The sequence below is a fragment of the Empidonax traillii genome, unplaced genomic scaffold (genome assembly GCF_003031625.1).
Source record: "Empidonax traillii isolate 1590-97213 ecotype Southwest subspecies unplaced genomic scaffold, ASM303162v1 scaffold154:size1206225, whole genome shotgun sequence".
Lineage (NCBI taxonomy): Eukaryota > Metazoa > Chordata > Aves > Passeriformes > Tyrannidae > Empidonax > Empidonax traillii.
The window spans coordinates 1099822-1117129 of record NW_020955347.1 but is presented as its reverse complement, the minus strand read 5'-3'; the positions used below and the strand labels follow the sequence as shown (position 1 = coordinate 1117129).

At 36.7% G+C, this 17308-nt stretch overlaps 1 protein-coding gene across 1 annotated transcript in view; it reads left to right on the top strand.

Moving 5' to 3' along the window:
* The window catches only part of COL25A1 (collagen type XXV alpha 1 chain), a 149046-nt gene that overhangs the window by 9723 nt on the left and 122015 nt on the right, over positions 1–17308 (top strand). Inside the window, exon 3 of the mRNA XM_027884736.1 lies at positions 15787–15813. Coding sequence (XP_027740537.1) covers positions 15799–15813 — 15 coding nt within the window. The 5' untranslated portion in view covers positions 15787–15798. The remainder of the gene's footprint in view (positions 1–15786; positions 15814–17308) is intronic.

Genomic DNA, 17308 nt, shown 5'->3' with positions numbered 1-17308 from the left:
ACAAAAGCATTTCTATAATATCACTGTGTTCAGAACAAGTCCAGAACAGAGCCCCATACCAGCCACTGTGAAGAAAATTAACTGTATCGTGGCCAAAACCAGCACAGACTGGTAAGTCCAATACTCAGTGGTAGTTACAGCTACTGGAATTGATTCTAACTGAAACCAGTATGATTTTTTTCAAGCCATACCTGTGTTATATGATACGATCTTTGAACAAAGGTCCACCAGAAGTTGGTCACATGCCTAAGTATGAATTTTACCATGATATCACGCCATGGATATGTTTCTCATTGCAGTTTTTTACTGCATTATCAAAAATTACATTCTGGCAGTTAATATTCTGATACATAAGAATAGATGACATCCACTCTGGAAAAAAAAGTGAGTTGCACTTTTCCTGCTTGCAGTATTTGCCATCCTGTAGTGTTGGTTAATAGGCCTATAATGGCAAATTTTGTCACTTTGGTCCTGAAAAACTTCAATGACACCTCAGAAATTTTCCCAAGAGTCATGAGGCAGTGTATCAGGATTTCTCAATAATACAGTAGCGTTATCCTCAACAATACTCAATGCTGTTCCCAGACAGATGCTTTGGTTTAAACAGGAGCAGTGTATATTTGCTGCCCAGGTTAACTGTGTAATATTTCTGTGCCATGAGAACAGAGAAAGGCTGTAAAAATGTGGTAATTTTTAGAAAAACACTGTAGCTGAGGAAATACTGATAATATTCAGCAAATATACTTTCAGTTTTCTTACGAAGTGTGGAAGAATCTCTAAATTTGCCTGAGTATTAACTGTGGACTTTGTAACTATGTCACTTACATTCATAGAATAAGGGGTTTTTATAAGCTTTGGATCTATAAATAATATGTAATACAATTAAGTTTAATTTCTTTGTATGCCAATATTTTCACAGTGATTGAAGATAATCATAAAACTTGACTTGGAACAGACAATTTTTGAGACCTCTTAGGATTACAATTGCTATTAATTAATATCACAGATACGAAGCTACATAACAGAACACATTTATTAGCTTATTATAAGTCAGTTGCCATTTTGGATGAATCACAGGCTGAATCCTTTCATTTGTTACATTTGTGTAATGCTGAATGCATAAATAAGAAAAGGCAGTGTTTATTTCTGCACTTCCCTGGAGGAAACTCAGAATGCCCCAAGCTATTCCATATCTGTAACTATGACAGCGAAGGAACAACTGCCTCATCTGCAAAAGCCAGCGTATAAAAAGATATTTCTACCCTTTATCTCACTTAAAATTATAAAAAGAAATTTCTTTAGATAAACTGAAGTAGAAAGTTCACATGGTGACTTAAGAAAATTACTTGTGCCACAATAAATGCTTACCTGCATAGTGTGTCCTGGGTTAAACTTATTAAACTTTCTAAATTGTTTTAGTTCATCTCATAGATAGCACTATGAATAAAGATGTAGAAAACTAACAGAATAATAAACCAACATGATAATAGATAACTTCAGTGTATTAGTAATGCGGACAGTTGTTTCCATATGGTAGATCCATCAAGACCCTCTTTAAACCAGCAATTTCCGTCTTGGATGCATGGCCTCCAGTATTGTGAAATCTGCATCTCTGCATGGGGCTTTCTAGATGTCAGTGTGTGATTAAAAACTGAGCACAAAATGCTGGGATACTGAGGGCCAGTGTGAGTCAGTGCAGTTTTGATTCACAGCTGACATAATTCAAAATGACACAACCCCATACATCTATCAGATAAATAAAGAATTAAAGCTGATGGTAGATAGATAGGATAGATGTAATTTAAGAATTAAATGTATTTGTTCAGTACTTTTCTCTGCAGATTTAGTGATTGCCTTCTTCTCTTTCATAATAAAGCGTGTGTAGGTAGAGAAAGGAATTAAGCTGGTTTGTCATTTCTTTGACAGCATACATACATTTCTGGTCTCCCTAGGCTACTCCACTGAGTTCAGCTTGGCAGCTTAGCAGGTGACATGCAGAAGCCTGTAGTTAAGATCTTAACGTTTATGCTTTGACAGACTTAATTAATGCTTGAACTGTACCTAAAATCATTCATTCTTGCTTTTTGTCAGGCATGCCACTTGAAATTTCCCAGTCATTTCCTCCCAATGCACAGTGTAGCTCTCCAGTATAACAGAACAAGCTTTATTTATGAAACAAACTACCTTGCAGCAAAATGTTGTGTTCCGACAGAATTTGAATTCTCGTCCTCATTTCTCAATTTGCATTTAACAGTTGCATGTGAATGTAGAGTAATTAACCAGTGATGGTTAAAGATGCCTCTTACCATTTGCCTGAGCCATCACCTTCTCACAAGAAGCTTTGAAATTCAAAGGTAAGGTTAAATCAGTTACAGTAGAAATTCTGTATTTAATTACTCGATGGCTGGACTTCGTGATCTTTGAGGTCTTTTCCAACCTAAATAATTGTTTATATCTGTCATAAATGGGAAGGGAAGTCCTTAGCTATCCTAGAAGAATTCTTAGGTCATCAGTTCTTTCACTTGGAAGGAGAGTTGCAAACATGATCTTATGATTTTCATTCATGCTGGGTTTGTCATTTGGACGTAGGATATACTAAATGATGTGTAAAACTGTGCTACCCATCCAGCTCCCAGATGAGTATTCCTGTGTGGGAGTTTAAGTGCATTGTTAATCTTAGCTCAGGTCAAGGGATGTAAGATTTCATTGGAGAAACCTGTTCCTAAATTGCAAGGCTAGGTGGTTGGATTCTGTGATTTCCAGGAAGTGCAGGGTGGAAGTTGTTTCCTTGAAGATGTTTGCACCCCTACAGTCAATGCACCCTGCAGTCAGTGTTCAGATCCCATTTAGGAGAGAAGTGATGTGAGGAGGGGAACATCTGGAGCCGGCAGTCACCTGAACTGGCTCTTCTTTATCAAGTTGAATGAGGAATTATTTCCCTACTGGGAATCAAATCATTCTTTCATACACCTGTACGGGATCCCACACTGGTTAGCATCATCCAGTAATTGCACCAAAAATGATTTGACTAGTGTTTGTCAAGTTAATAGGTTCTTAGCTCTGTGGTTTTTGGATTTGTTTTTTAGTGCCAACAGAATGAAGCCTTAAAGTATGTTTTCCTCCATTCTGGGGATCTTTGAGATGGGCACATTTAATCTGCACTTCTTGCACCACAGGGTGCAATGTTTGGGCTGCTCTTATTTTCATTTTCTCGGCTATATCTGTGCATATCAAAATCAAGATTAGTTTAAGATGTTTTTTAAAGCAAACATACTTGTCTGGGAGGAAAGATTTATACAAGCAGTGTGGAATGTCAGTTGGAAGTTTTTTCCATGATACAGGTCATAAATCACCAAGAGAATGGTTCTGGGATATTTTGGTGGTGGTGGTGGTTGTTCCCACCCCCTCCAAGGCCTAATGTAAAGCAGTTAACGTTTATTATTTTTGTTAATATTGAGATATTGAGATCTGTACTGATAGTGTAACAGAACAATTGAGTTCGAAATTCTTTTTGGATTCTTTTTCATGGTAGCTATTCCAAGTGTAACTTAGAGGAATTTAACCCTTTACTGCTTTGACTTACAGAAGGAGCATGATAAAAAACCATCACGTGCATGAACACTCATCAGTTGAAAATAATATTGGTTTTGATGTAGTAATCAGTTTCTTTCTGCAGCATGATATTCTAACCAAAATAAACTGCTGTTGGAAGGCTGGAATTCCTATCAAGTGAATAAACCCAGGAAATATTTGGAAATTTTTAAAATTCACAATATTCTTTCTGTAACAGTTCTTCGTTTTATCAGGTTAATTGCAAGTAAGGTAAGCAAATTTAAAGGTAGATTCTTCTACTTTTATTCATGATAAACAGCACTTACTCAGAGAAGTAATCATCCAAATAAGTATTGCTTAACTATGAGAGAGCAAAGTGAAATTGGGACAGAAAAAAAAATAGGAGACAAATTGTGGCTGCTAAGGAAGTTCTTTATTTCTCAGTACACAGATTTTTATGCAACAAAAATTTTATCACTATACTGGACTTAAACTTGCATTCAATTTGATATTTTAGTTCAGTAGTATTAGACATGTACAGTGAGGTTTTGGGCTCCAGCAATTGGAATGATCTTAGTTTGCCATTTGCAGTTAGTTTCAGAGGGTGATATTAAAGATGGTACGATCTTCCATAGGTGAGAGTGAATGTTGGAAGAAAGTACTCCAAAAGAACTAAATGAGGCCTGTGGTTTTCATTTGGGTACTCTGACTGATTAGCCAGTCTCCAAAGAAAAAATGACCTCAACATTTCCACTCCCAGCTGTGTGGATCAATTATCATGATGTTTTTTAATCCACTCTGAAGACCATAGGAGATCTCTCATTTTAGGTCTCTGCCCTTAGGGTATGCTAAGTGTAATCTGTTATTGCCATCATGAACAAATTGTTTCTCCCTAGATGGGAATGCAAAGAAACACTTTTTTTTTCAAGCTGTCACCAGCTTCTGCAAAAATCCTTTTATAATCTTGAAAACCAGTTATGTCAGAAGAAAGTAATGAAAATGTTTTATTTGGAGGTATTCATGTGAGGATACACAAAACTTTAAAGAAGAGTAGTCTGGAGAGTTTGAGATTAAGTGAACTAAGGAGATTGGTAAATGCTTGGAGATTTTAAAAGCTGTTTCCTGAACTATATTCTGTCTATGGATTCACCTGCTCAGCTCTGGTGAACTTCAGTATAGCTTGCATAATTTGACTGGAGTTAGGAAAGAGGTGAGAGGAGTGTATGATTTGCTGGAGTATGGCTCAGAAAGGCACAGATAGAACATCCTGGGAGTTGGAAGTTTTCTTTGCTGGGTTGGTAGCCCATGTATTGTCTGATTTGAGTAACTTTTGTTTGCTTTGTTAAATGTTTTGTCAGTAGAGTTTACATGTTTCTGTTTGTGCAGTAGTTTGTGCAAGGTGTTTGCTGTACTTGGAGTTTAAAGGTAATTTAGAATCAAAGTAGAAAAATTTCTCAATTTCTAGAGAGGAAAACTTCAAAAAGCAGATGTATAAATATGGAAAAACTTAGTAGCTTTTTCTAAATAGCTTTCTGGGGGAAACAGGCACCAAGTCAATAGGAAGGTTTTGTAGGGGTATGGGTATCTCTGCAAAACATTTTGTAGAACATTTTGTTCTCCAGTGTAAAAAGCCCTCCAAACAAAAAACCAAATCAAAATGAAAAACAAAACACCCCCTCCCCCAAACCCAACCACTACCAACAAACAAAACTCAAAAAAATTCCCACAAACTCCTGAAAACAAACAAACAACAACAACAAAAATAGGAAAAAAAAACCAAAACAACATTACAAAAAATAAACCATAACCCCACTCCATCCACAAAAAGAAGTTCTGCTTCTTTTCACACAAATTTCAAAAAGCATTAATGGAATTTACCATTAAAGAAAAAGAATTTACAGGAGAAGTTGTTTGGAAGTTGGGCCTGTATATGTCCTTTCACCTACTAAAAAAGAAACAATTGTAGTTTGAAGCAGCATTGCTGCTGAGACTCTGAATTAAAATGACAAGACTCTTACAACATCCTCTCAGCAGCCTCTGTTGAGCCAGTTACAAGCAAACCAAAATTCCCTTTAGGCACTATTTAGCTGATGAACATATGGCTCCAGGCTTTTCCCCTTTCATGGCTGCTTTCTTGTATTCTTGCCTGAGTTTCTTTTCTTTCTACCCTATGTTTCTCTCTATTTCCTTACCCAGCAATATAGTTTCTAAGTCCCTCAAAACTTTTGGCAGCAAATATGGTGTTGCATCATTACTCTTTCAAGCATCTGCTGACTTTTGATAACACTTATTTCATTATTAATGTGAGGCTCAGCACTTTTCACCTCTTTAACCCCTTTGATATTTGCGATTGAGTAAAATATTGAAATGAAGAAAGTTCTTAACTTTTCCCAATAATTTATATAAAAATTCTGGCCCCAATAGAAAGTTTATCCTGTCTGGAACATTATCTCTCATCCAGACACTATTCATTGTCGTCTTCCAGGCATGCGTTACACCTGGTCTGAAAATAAAGAACGCACCAAGCTTCTCCTCTCCTCTTCCTCATCCTTCAGACTGTTATGAATGGGTCAGCCTGACACTTTCAACCTTGTCATGAACCTCCAAATGCATGCTTTGTGTTTTAACTGTAATGTCCAGTGTTTTGTGTGAATTGCCATTAGAAGCTGAGATCAATGGGACAGGATATTAAGATTAAATGAAGTAACATGCACGTTCCAAGTTAATTTATCTAATAAAAGCACAGACTTGCAAATAAAGATGCTGTATGCCTGTCTGAGCACTTCATATGCTTAATGATTTTGGTTTTGAAGTCACAGTAATAGAAGTTCCTTCTGGAAACTGATCATGATTTATGTGAAAATTTTTTATCAAGTACTAGAAATAATCTTTTCTTAAAATTCCTTTCATTGTTACATGCCTCTTTTCTTGTTAATAGAAATAGAACAGGGGAAATAGAACAGGTGGTGCATCATTAAAAATCATATAGGGAAACATTTCATGAAGAAAAAAATAAAAAAGGTTGTACTGCACCTCTGAACTCGGCTTTATTTCCATGAATAAAATTATCTTTGTAAGGGTGCTTCCTATAGTTTTTTCCATGATGCTTTACACTTTTTGAGAATTTACTGATTCCAAGTAATTTTGGAGGGGGGCATAGTTGTATGCAGCACTAACTTTTAACAAGTGATTTAGATTGTAGTATACATAGGAAACAGTAGTGTATTTACATTAGCTGCATGTGTATTTGTGCCCCTTGAATCTGGTAGTACATGACAGAAGAACAGCAAGAATGGACTTGCATGTACAGAATTTTATATTCCAGTATTTGACCACATAAGGCAGCACACAGCTGAAAGCACTTGCTTTGGAGTTTAAGTTTTAATGTAGTATATCTGCACAAGTTTTTTTTTTCTCACCCTGGAATTTTCAAACAAAGCTTTCTTCAACCACATGATAATTGAAAGAGATTGGGGTTTTATCTGTGTGTTTATTTATAAACACTTCAGTACCTTGCCTCGTAGTTTAGTTCTCTTTTAAACCCTTTGTTGTAATCATTCTCTTCTCCTCTTTTATGGAGATATATCCACTCTGGTTGATCTTCTTTGTTGTAAGTCGAAAGAGAATTATTTCTATGGCAGCTGTATTTTTTTCTTAATTCCCTGGGAGACCTATTCGAAATATTTGCCTCTATATCCAGATAAAAGGAGCATGATGATAGGATTCTTCTGTCCTCATGGAGCAAAAATTGTTTTATGTGCCTGCTCCTGAATTTGTTAATCTTCTAAAGCTGATTTTTCCACTGAAGGAAGGTGAAAAAAATTGGTCTCTGAAGGTTAGTTCTATATGATACTGTGTTATTTACCAAAAGACTATATTTTTATTTTGCCTTACTGGACCTCATTCTCCCTAAAAAAAAAAAAAAAAAAGACTTGTAGAAGGAAAAAAAACCAACAAACAAACAAACAAACAAAAACCCAAAACCAAACAAAAACACACACAAACAAACAAACAACAACAAAACCACAAAAACCCCAAACCAAACCAAAACAAAAAACAAACAAACAAACAAAAAAAAACAAACCCCAGATTGAGTGAAAGAAGTGAAATGTATATTTTTTCATATTCTGTAAAACCATCAAAACACAGGTAATAAGAAAAATCGTTCTTTAACTGAGGTTCAGTGAGCAAACGGATTCACTTCCATGATGGTGTGAGGAGACAGATTCTTCAAAATTATTCCAGGAGAACAAAAATATAATTTATCAAAGTCATTATGCCACAGCTGTTACAACAATCTATCTCCTACTGAATGCTGGCCAGCTAATTTTTGAGAAGTGACATTTTTCACAGTTTATTGTTTTCTCATCAACATGGCACCAACCACATCAAATATAGTCACACAGTGATGCTGGCGATGATGAATTAGCCATGTGCTTTCTACTTACGAATACAAGAGTTTCAAGTTCTTTGGGTGAAAAGAGAAGTTTTAAGTAGAATGTAGGAGTTTTCTCTCTGGTCTGTGTGTATGTTTTCCCTGTTCAAGTACTTGTTAGGCTATGCTGGAATTCTATAGTATAATTAAGGATTTTCCTGGAAATGCAACCCTTCACAAGACTGTTTTTATGGATTTTATGGATGGGTAAAGGATTTTGGCTCCCTCATTTGCTATAACTTGAACTGTGTTGCTCTTACTCTTTCTGGGGTCAACAGTAGTTTCCCTTTGCAGTAATTTGTCGTACAGGTTTAACTGTACAAATGTAGCAGATACTGGTGAGATCTATAGGCTACAAGGAGGAAAACTGTCTGGAAATAATCTTGCTAGGCTGATGTATGAAGACAACAGAGGTATTTCACCGTTTGGGGTTCACAGTCACAGTTGGCCCTTTTTTTTGTATACATTTGTGTTGTGTGCAGTGTTGGCCATGACAAATAGAAGGATGTCCACCCACAGTCTTTGAGAAGAGTTCCGTCCAACTTAGATCTGCCCAGCTCTTTCTCATGGTTCTTTTACGTATATATTTCAACAAGAGCAGTCATAGTGCTCAGATACTCAAAAATGCATCTGCACCACAAAAAAACTGCCTTTTAGATCTCCTGCATAAACTGTAAAACGTATCTTGGCAATTATTTTTCAGCTGTGAAATATGCTTTTGTAAAGCTGTGACTATAATTTTTCTTGCATAGAACTCTTTGTACTCCCTTATTGTTAGCATATGCAGAGCTTTTTTGTAGTTCAGCCACTCCCTGAATAGCCAAACTCTGAACAATTTTTTCTTCCATAAATTGCTTTTAGACATAACCAGTCCATCTTATAATTGCAAAGGAACTATTGGAGTATTCAGACTGCAAGAAAGACTCCAAGCTAAGAGTCTTGTAATGTAGAGTAATATTGCTCCAAGGAAAATTTTGGAGACTACCTGGCACTTCTGGTTTATTTTGAAAAATTTAAGACTGTTTCCCATTTTTCCATCTTGTTCCATTTTTGATAATTTCCATCATCTAATTTAGGTTAGTATGGACACTAGAACCACTTCATGGAATGCTAGCTTCAGGTCAGCTTTTGTTTTTTGAAATTCAAAGTAACTAAAAAGTATGTAAAAACACAAACATTTTCTTTTCTATGGCAAGAACAGCAAAATATGTATTAGAGTCCTGCCAGTTGTACTCAGCAGATAACTATTGACATTGAGTTATTGCTTTACATGTGCATGCTCCATATTTCTCTGTACAGAAGGCACTACACTGGTTGGATGGATTAAAATATAAATTGGAGTAACTTATGATTACCTTTATGCTCATGAACTGAAGTCTCAATACTGAGAACCTACCTCAGGCATGGTGTAACTTTTCTGTCTGATGGAGGTTTTGTCTGGAGCCTTAGTCATGGTGGTCCTACTCATCACTCCCCAAGTTCTTTCAGGACATTGCTTCTAAGACTTTTCTGTGCTTCCTGGGTATACTTTGAGATCTTTGTTAGTTTGATGAAGGTAATTTTGTAGGATTTTTTTTATAAGAGAGTCAATACATGGCTTGCAAACAAGTGAGAGATTGCCGGCATTACAGAATGGTGCTATTAAGGTATTCAGAAAGCTTTTGCCTTCCTGCCCTCCTCCCTTCCTCCCCTCTTTCTCTCTCTTTCTTTCTTGAATAGCTTTCCCATCAAAATAAAATCAGTGAAGTCTACTGGTGAGGGGTAGTAGTTCAGATCTTGAATGATTAATTTTGCATCAGTGTTTTGAATGAGTCTAAGCAAAGCAAGATGTTGTTTCTGAAGGCTGAGTGTGTGATAAAGTCCTTAGCAGTTATGATGGGATCTGTAAGTTTCTGGTCAAAGAAGATCAAGCAGCCTGACAGCACCATGAATGTTGTTTTTTTAAGAAACCTCTTCATTTAAACCTCTAAATCCCTGCCTTAGAGCACAGTTATTCTTACTGTACAATCTCCAGGTGATGATCCATCTAGCTGAGGTTTATGTCTCACGTACTAGCTAATGCAAACTGCTTGAGGGAAGAATTCAGGAAGCTCTGAAATTGACTTTTTTGAAAGAGCTTTGCAGTGCTTCATTTGTCATTGTCAGTAATTTTGCTTTTTTGCAGGTAAATGGTTTTAGAGAAGCTCAACTCATCTTTCTTATACTCTTGTAGCTCACTCTTCTTGCAGTAAATTTTTCTCCTGCCCAAATGATCTGGATTATTTGGTTTTGGATGGGTTTTTTTTCAGTAATGTCCTGATTGCTGGCCAGAGAGACTTGTTACAGGTTGATTTAGTGCACTTTTCTTCTCCCAGACTTGGAGCAAGTGACTTCTGTACCTGGACTGTTGGCTCACATTGCTCCTAACAAGAATCATTTCCAGACATTGCAAAAGAACCAATAATATTTCATCAGTAGAGAAATTTAGCTTGATCTTATTGTTTACATAAGCTCTAAGCTAAAACTTCACTAAAAAGAAATCTCATCAGACTTGCTAGGAATACTGTATTAAATCTAATACATTGAACCTTGACAAACCTGCAATAAACCAATGGAGAGAAAAAGAAAGAAATTAAAATCCATCATTTTAGTGGTATCATGGTGAGGAAACCTGACAGAGATGGGCTTTTTGACTTCTATCAGTCTTGAACTAAAATATGTGATTTGAAAAGGCAATATGTCATCTTTCACCTTACCTGAACTTACTGGGGGTGACATGCAAACCTGCTGTTTCAGACAGGTTTTCTCTCTCTTTTTATTTCTCCTCCACATAGGTATTTTTAAACTCAGTCTGACAGAGTAACTGGCATGCAGCTCATACAGCTGCAGTAAAGCTGGATTCTATGATTCCTGTTTTCTTCTGAATCTCCTATTGTGTCTATTGACATAAGAGATTTTCAGGCAGCTGAAAGAAGCAATAAAAGTTATGACAGATTGTTTAGAAATGTGGAATAATTTAGTTGTATAATTTTATCAGGATAAGAGTTTCTGAATTCTGAAAAAAAAAAAACAAAACAAAAACCAAAAAACAGCCAAACAAAAAAACCACAAACCCTTCCTTTATATAGAGAATGTTTTTTCAGTTTATAAAAAAGAAATCATATCTGTTTTCTGTTTATTATATATCTCCTGGTTCACAACTGAATGGTCTGATGAGTATTCCTTTAATAAAAACATACATCTGAAGGATGAGTGGAGAAGAGTAAGAAAATAATCCATAATTTCCTCTTTTCCTTTTCATAGAAGATTCTTTTATCACATAGTAAATTTCAACATGTGGTATCTTTTCTTATATTTTCTTTTAGGTGAGAATTTTCCAAAGAAATTAATATCTCTTTAAAGTTGCCTAAAGTAATAATTCTTGCTATCTCTGACAGAAACTCTCTAAAGGTTTTGGATGCACTTGCTTACATATATACTTTCTAACAATACCGCTAACATTTTAAAAATATTTACCTGCAGAGTAACCCATATGTAAAAAAATAACTGCTTAAATGGAAAAGCAACTGCTTTTGTGTAGCAGTGAAAATCTGATTAAAACTATTTTTCTTTGAGATACATTGTGTTTACAGTATTCTTGAGGAGTGGAAGCTACTTTGCACAAAAACAGACTGAAATTGCACTTGTATGCTCCTTCCTCCCATGTGTTGTCTCTGTCCATTATAGGGTTATGAGACAGGTAGTTAAATGATAAGTAAATAGTTGGGTACTCTTTGGGGAAAAAAAATCTACTGTACAAATAACTTTGCTTTTGAGGATTCTATAAAGAAAAGTGTGTGTAATACTGCAGATAAATACCCGGTGTCATAGTTCAATCCCACATGGCAACTCAACCCCACATAGCCACTTGCTTACACTTCCCTTGTGAGACTGGGGCAGAGAATCAGAAGGGTAAAAGTGAGAAAAATCCTGAGTTGAGATAAAGACAGTTTAATAGTTAAAGCAAAAGCTGCACACACAGTTAAAACAGAACAAAGAATTAATTCCCCACTTTCCCAGCCATCGCCAGGAAAGCAGGGCTCCGTCACACGTAATGGTCCTTTGGGAAGACAAACACCATCACCCTGAATGTAAACTTCCTTCCTTTTTCTTCCCCCAGCTTTATACACTGAGTATGATGCCGTATGGTATGGAATATCCCTTGGGTCACTTGGGGTCAGCTTTCCTGGCTGTGTCTGCTCCCAACCTTGTGCATCCCCAGCCTCCTCACTGGAGGCAGAAAAGGCCTTGACTGTGTGTAAGCAGCGATCAGCAGTAACAAAAACACCTCTGTGCTATCAGCGCTGTTTTCGAGAGAAAAACAAAACAACGAGCCCCACTCCAGCTACTGCAAAACCCAGCACATCGAGCCACTCTGTACATTTAAAAGTCGTAGCAGAAACCTGAAAAGGAAATGCGTTGTCCACAAGAAAAATTATCAGTATTCTCTCTGGTATCTACAGTAAGCAAACCAGAATTTAGTGTACATGTGTTATATAAAACTACTCACCCCTTCCTCTTTCATGATTTATCGTTTGCCTAGTTTTCTAAAATATGTTACAAAGATTGTGTTAGAGAAGACCATGTATTTGGGACTTGTCAAAAACTACTTGCTAATCTGAAGTAGCAATTATTTCATAGGACGAAGCAGAAAGTACTTTGAACTATATAGCACAGCTCTGAAGATATTCAGGTTTGAATCAGACTGTGACTTGAATGCTTTCTCTAAAATGAATGAAAATGACTCTGAGACTTCCAGTGCAATCATATAATGAACCTCAATAAATATTGTCATATATAGGATTCTTCTCAGTGCATCCTGAATTAACCTCATGCACTATTTCAGCTCAACTTTCTCATCCAGCTTGCGTTGGTTGTGGAGATTCTAATTTTTTCCATTTTTGAAAAGTCCTTTCTCTCTCTTTCTAACACTAGAAAGAAGTAATTGAGGAAAGAAGGAAATTGCCATGGTTTGCTGTTAAAGATTCAGTATTTTTCTAATGAAAGAATATTATTCTGTTTCACAGTGTTTTCTTTTTCTTCTGGAGGGCATTATGTCTTGATCAAGTTTTGCTTTCCTCTCCTGTTCTACAAAGCAAATCCCAGAAGACATTCCAAGGCTTCAGACCAAATAGCCCTGATAGAAATGGAGTCATGGGAGAAATTCCTCTTATTTTCCATTGTGAGCAGATGCTTCTCTTCAACCCACTGGGAATTTCTAATTCTTTTTTCTGAACCTCTTCAAGGTGCTGCCTATAGCCCTGTAATTCAAGTGCAGGAGTTATGTAGCATCAATAAACAGCAGGCAAACATTTAACAGTAATTAGAACACCTATTATTTTAAAGGAACCCAAGTAGTGGGTTTTTTTCCTATGATAAAGAAACAATTCCTGAAAATAGTGCTTATATTCGCAATATAAGCATTGATACAGATGCAAGAGCTGTTGATTGGTCCCTCTGAGCCAATAGTTCAACCCCATAATTTTCTTTCTACAAATACTTGCATAATTCTTTTCTGTATTCATTCATCATAAAAATATTTAAATCTTTTGGGCTAAGTCTGCAGCAGACCTGACAGTTAAACTTAGCTGCTGGCCCACAGAACCCTGTGGGGAACTTTATATACTTACCACGACCTTACAGTTGAGTGTTTTAACTGGTAATATCTGTAGTTTATTTTCTAGAAGAAAATTTATTCATAGCCAGGGTTCATCTCAGCCTTCATTTTTGTACCTGCAGCAGACTGTGTAAATATTACTAGATAAATATCCTGTATTACCCAGTGCTAGAAAAAAATCTGGAAAAGCTAATAACTTGCAGATGCCTTAATTTTGGGGGTGTATAGTACCATATTTAGAAATTTCCTAAATAATTATGAGAAAATCAGTAAGTGCTTTATGAGTGCTGCATGTGTGGGATCAAGAGGCATAGAGGAAACATAATAAGAGCTGTGCTGTTTTAGTGCTTTGGAAAGTGTTGCTTTCTTCTTCCCTGCTACCGGGGAAGGACTGTTCAGAGACAACATTTGAAAGATACTGCAGGTCATCCCAACAGTCACAAACTTTCCTAGGATGTCAGCACATGGATAAGGTAGTGGTCATGCAGACAACCAAGATGCTGCTGACCCGCTTTACACTCTCAGCATGTCATCTACTCATGATGTGACAGGAAACCACAGTAAGAGCTGGGGGGAAAGAGAGGTAAGGCATTTTAGTCCTGTAGGGCTTCCCAGATACAGTAACTTGTTATTGGATCTGACAAGTAGGTTAGTGCACAGGCTTCTTACAAAGCCAATAATGTACCAAAAATAATGAGTTTGACAATGTCCTTGTTCATACTGAGTATGTCTGGAATTTTCAGCAAAATCCGGGATGTAGGCCGGGAGAAGACCGTTAGTTAGGGAAATCACTAGATGATATGGCATCAGTTTTTCATAGTACTTACTATTTTCTTGATAGCTGGTTGAACTAACTTAGTAATAGTACTAAAGGTAGGAATGCACGCTCCTTGGTGAAGAAGTCAGCAGAACCTTCAGACCTGATTTAGACTAGACTTTTCTGCTGATTTTTGCTCACAAGCCAAAGTAGTGCTTAGAGAGGGGACAGAAAGCAGTTAAAATGGATCAACATAAAACCAGCAAATATGTTATGTGCTGTCTTCTCAGCAGCAGTGATCCAAATCTAGCAGTGTGAGCAATCAGCCCTAAGGGGCCATATGCTTAGGAGAGGCAGTCTTGAGAGGGGTGCCTGTGAAGCTCCAGGGGGAAAGTCTGGCTGCATTTAAGAGAAAACTTCTCTTCAGCAGACATGAAATAGTGTCCCATTTGCATAGGGTAAATAACCTGAGAGCTCACAATTTCAGCCTAAAAGAGGAATTAGGTGGCAGAAAAACACCACTCTGCCTGCTCTTATCCCATTGTCAGTGAAAGGTAACTTGACTGCTTATTGTCAGAAGACATAGCAAATAAACAGTGCATTTAAAATAAATCCAACTTTCTCTAGCCATCTCCTCTCCTCTGATCTCCTAAATGGGCTGATGGTACAGAACCAGTTACTTAGTTACAGCACTGTACATGCACTTTAAATCCTTTGCATAATTTGCTTTCATATAACTGGAACCAGCTTCTGGACTCTGAAGAAAATAAGTAACTTGTAAGGTATCAGCGAGGAAAGGTCCATGTTTCCCAAAGGAAAAAAAAGGAAGCAGGATAAGGCACAGGACTTCTTGGATGAAGTGTAGGTGGAAATGTACAGTACATCAGTGAACTGCATGAGCTAAAGTTTCTTCCTAACCATCATTACTTACTATAAGTAAGTATATATTACTTACGAGATTTGAAGTGTTTGCTCTTTTCATCTTGCCACCAAATGACAAAATGGTTCAGCAAATAGGCTACCTATTCCCTTTTCTCAGTTGCTTAAAGGAAAATACACAAGCCAGATGCATTATTTCATATGTTTGATTATGTTGGGCCACTGTGATTTGCCAAACTAACAGTTCTTCATTTCATGTTGAACCTGTCTTTTGTTAAACACCTATTATTGCCTGGCTGCTTCCCACCATGCTGTTTTTATTAATTCTGTCTTAGGTCTGCTTCTTTTGCTGTTTCTTTTCTGTGCCTTCATTCTCAAAATATCTTTAAGATATTGAATTTAGCTGCTGACATAGAGTTACTCATCTTCTGAAGTCCACAGTATTCCCCAAGTCTGTATATTTGTCCTCATCTTCAATGTTCCTCTGGTTTAACTGTTCCATTTTGTTTTGACTTTTGATTATCCCAGGGCCCGATTGGTATGGATGGAAAGCTGGTAGGTGATTTGTTCAAAACCAGTGTAATTTAGGTCTTGCATTTATTCCATCTTTGCTCTTTTAATTACTCACGCTGAACTGTGTATTAGTCACATACTGGCTTCCTTCACAATAACTTCCTCCAACCCTAGTAGCATGGATTTTCAACATATTGCTGAAAAGCCGCTTCATCTTTTGTGTCTATCCAAGAAAATGGAGGTTAGCTGTGCTACTCTTGTTTCCTTATAATTTTCTATCTGAATTAAATTGGAAGACAGATGTTCCTACTTGGGTACTCTGTCTGGAGAATGCTCCACAGGTGTAGTTCGGTGGGGCGTTTCAAAGAGCACGATATCCCTTCTGACCACTTATCTGTGATTCTTGCTGGTTTCCTTTTTCCACAAATTCTTAATTTTTGTGTTTTCTCTATCTGGATTTTGTTTGCCGATTATATATGAACAGTCTCATGTCTCATAATGACTGCATTTGTAGGATATTCGAGATATTCTTAAGGGATATGCTGCTTAAAATAAATTAGAATTAACCTTTAATTTTATACAATGCATTTTTTAATGCATTTGTACTTGTGTGTATATTTGTATAGCTACACGTTTGGATGTATGAGCCTGGAAGTTTATGTTCCTAGCTCTCTAAAGATTAACACCATGGAAAAGGTGTGAAAATCCAGTTTCTGCACCTTCTTGATATTGCTTTTTCTCCCTTTCCAGGATAGCTGTTTTCACTGGTACCCTGGATACGTACTTTCTTTTCTGTACTTTTACTTACTACAAGCCCCATCTCATTTTCAAGCTCGACTTGTTGACTTGCAGTGTCAACTTTCATTTTCTTCTCTTAAGACTTTTGCTGTGCTCCTTGAGATTTCTTTCCGCTGTTAAGTAACTTGTCTGCAAAGTTTGCAGCATACAGTCAATCGGCTTTTTCTTTAATCTCCTCTTTTAGCAGATTGATAGCTTACCTGTTAACTTCAGCCACACCATATATGTTTCCTTTTTTAGTTTTAGCGTCATATATGTATCAGCAGCTAATATGTGGTTAAATTGCTAGGAAGGGATTAACTATCAACAGTGGAAGAGCTTCTGTCATGGTAATTAGGCTGCCAAATGTAAGCCTGTTCTTTACCTCAAAAGAGTGTATTAAGCTAGTAAATAGAAATACAGAGGGGAAAATCGTTCTGAAGATTTTACTGAAACCATGACATACTATGCAGCTACACGCACCCTAGCCATGGAGATTAAAAATAAAAAACAAACCACAAACATTCAGTATGGATAATCAGGTATGTGAGTAATGATCCAGAGGTTCAAAGCAGCAACAATGAAAAAGTACCTGATCAGTTACTGGTGTTGGGACTGATCCCTAAACACATGCAAAAAACAGCAGTCAGGTGGTAGCTGCAGTCGATGAATTTTAGAGTATGTAACAGGTTTGAATAAAGAGATGTTCATTAAAAAAAAAAAAAATCAGAGTAATGCTGACTTTTCTTTAAGAGTATTT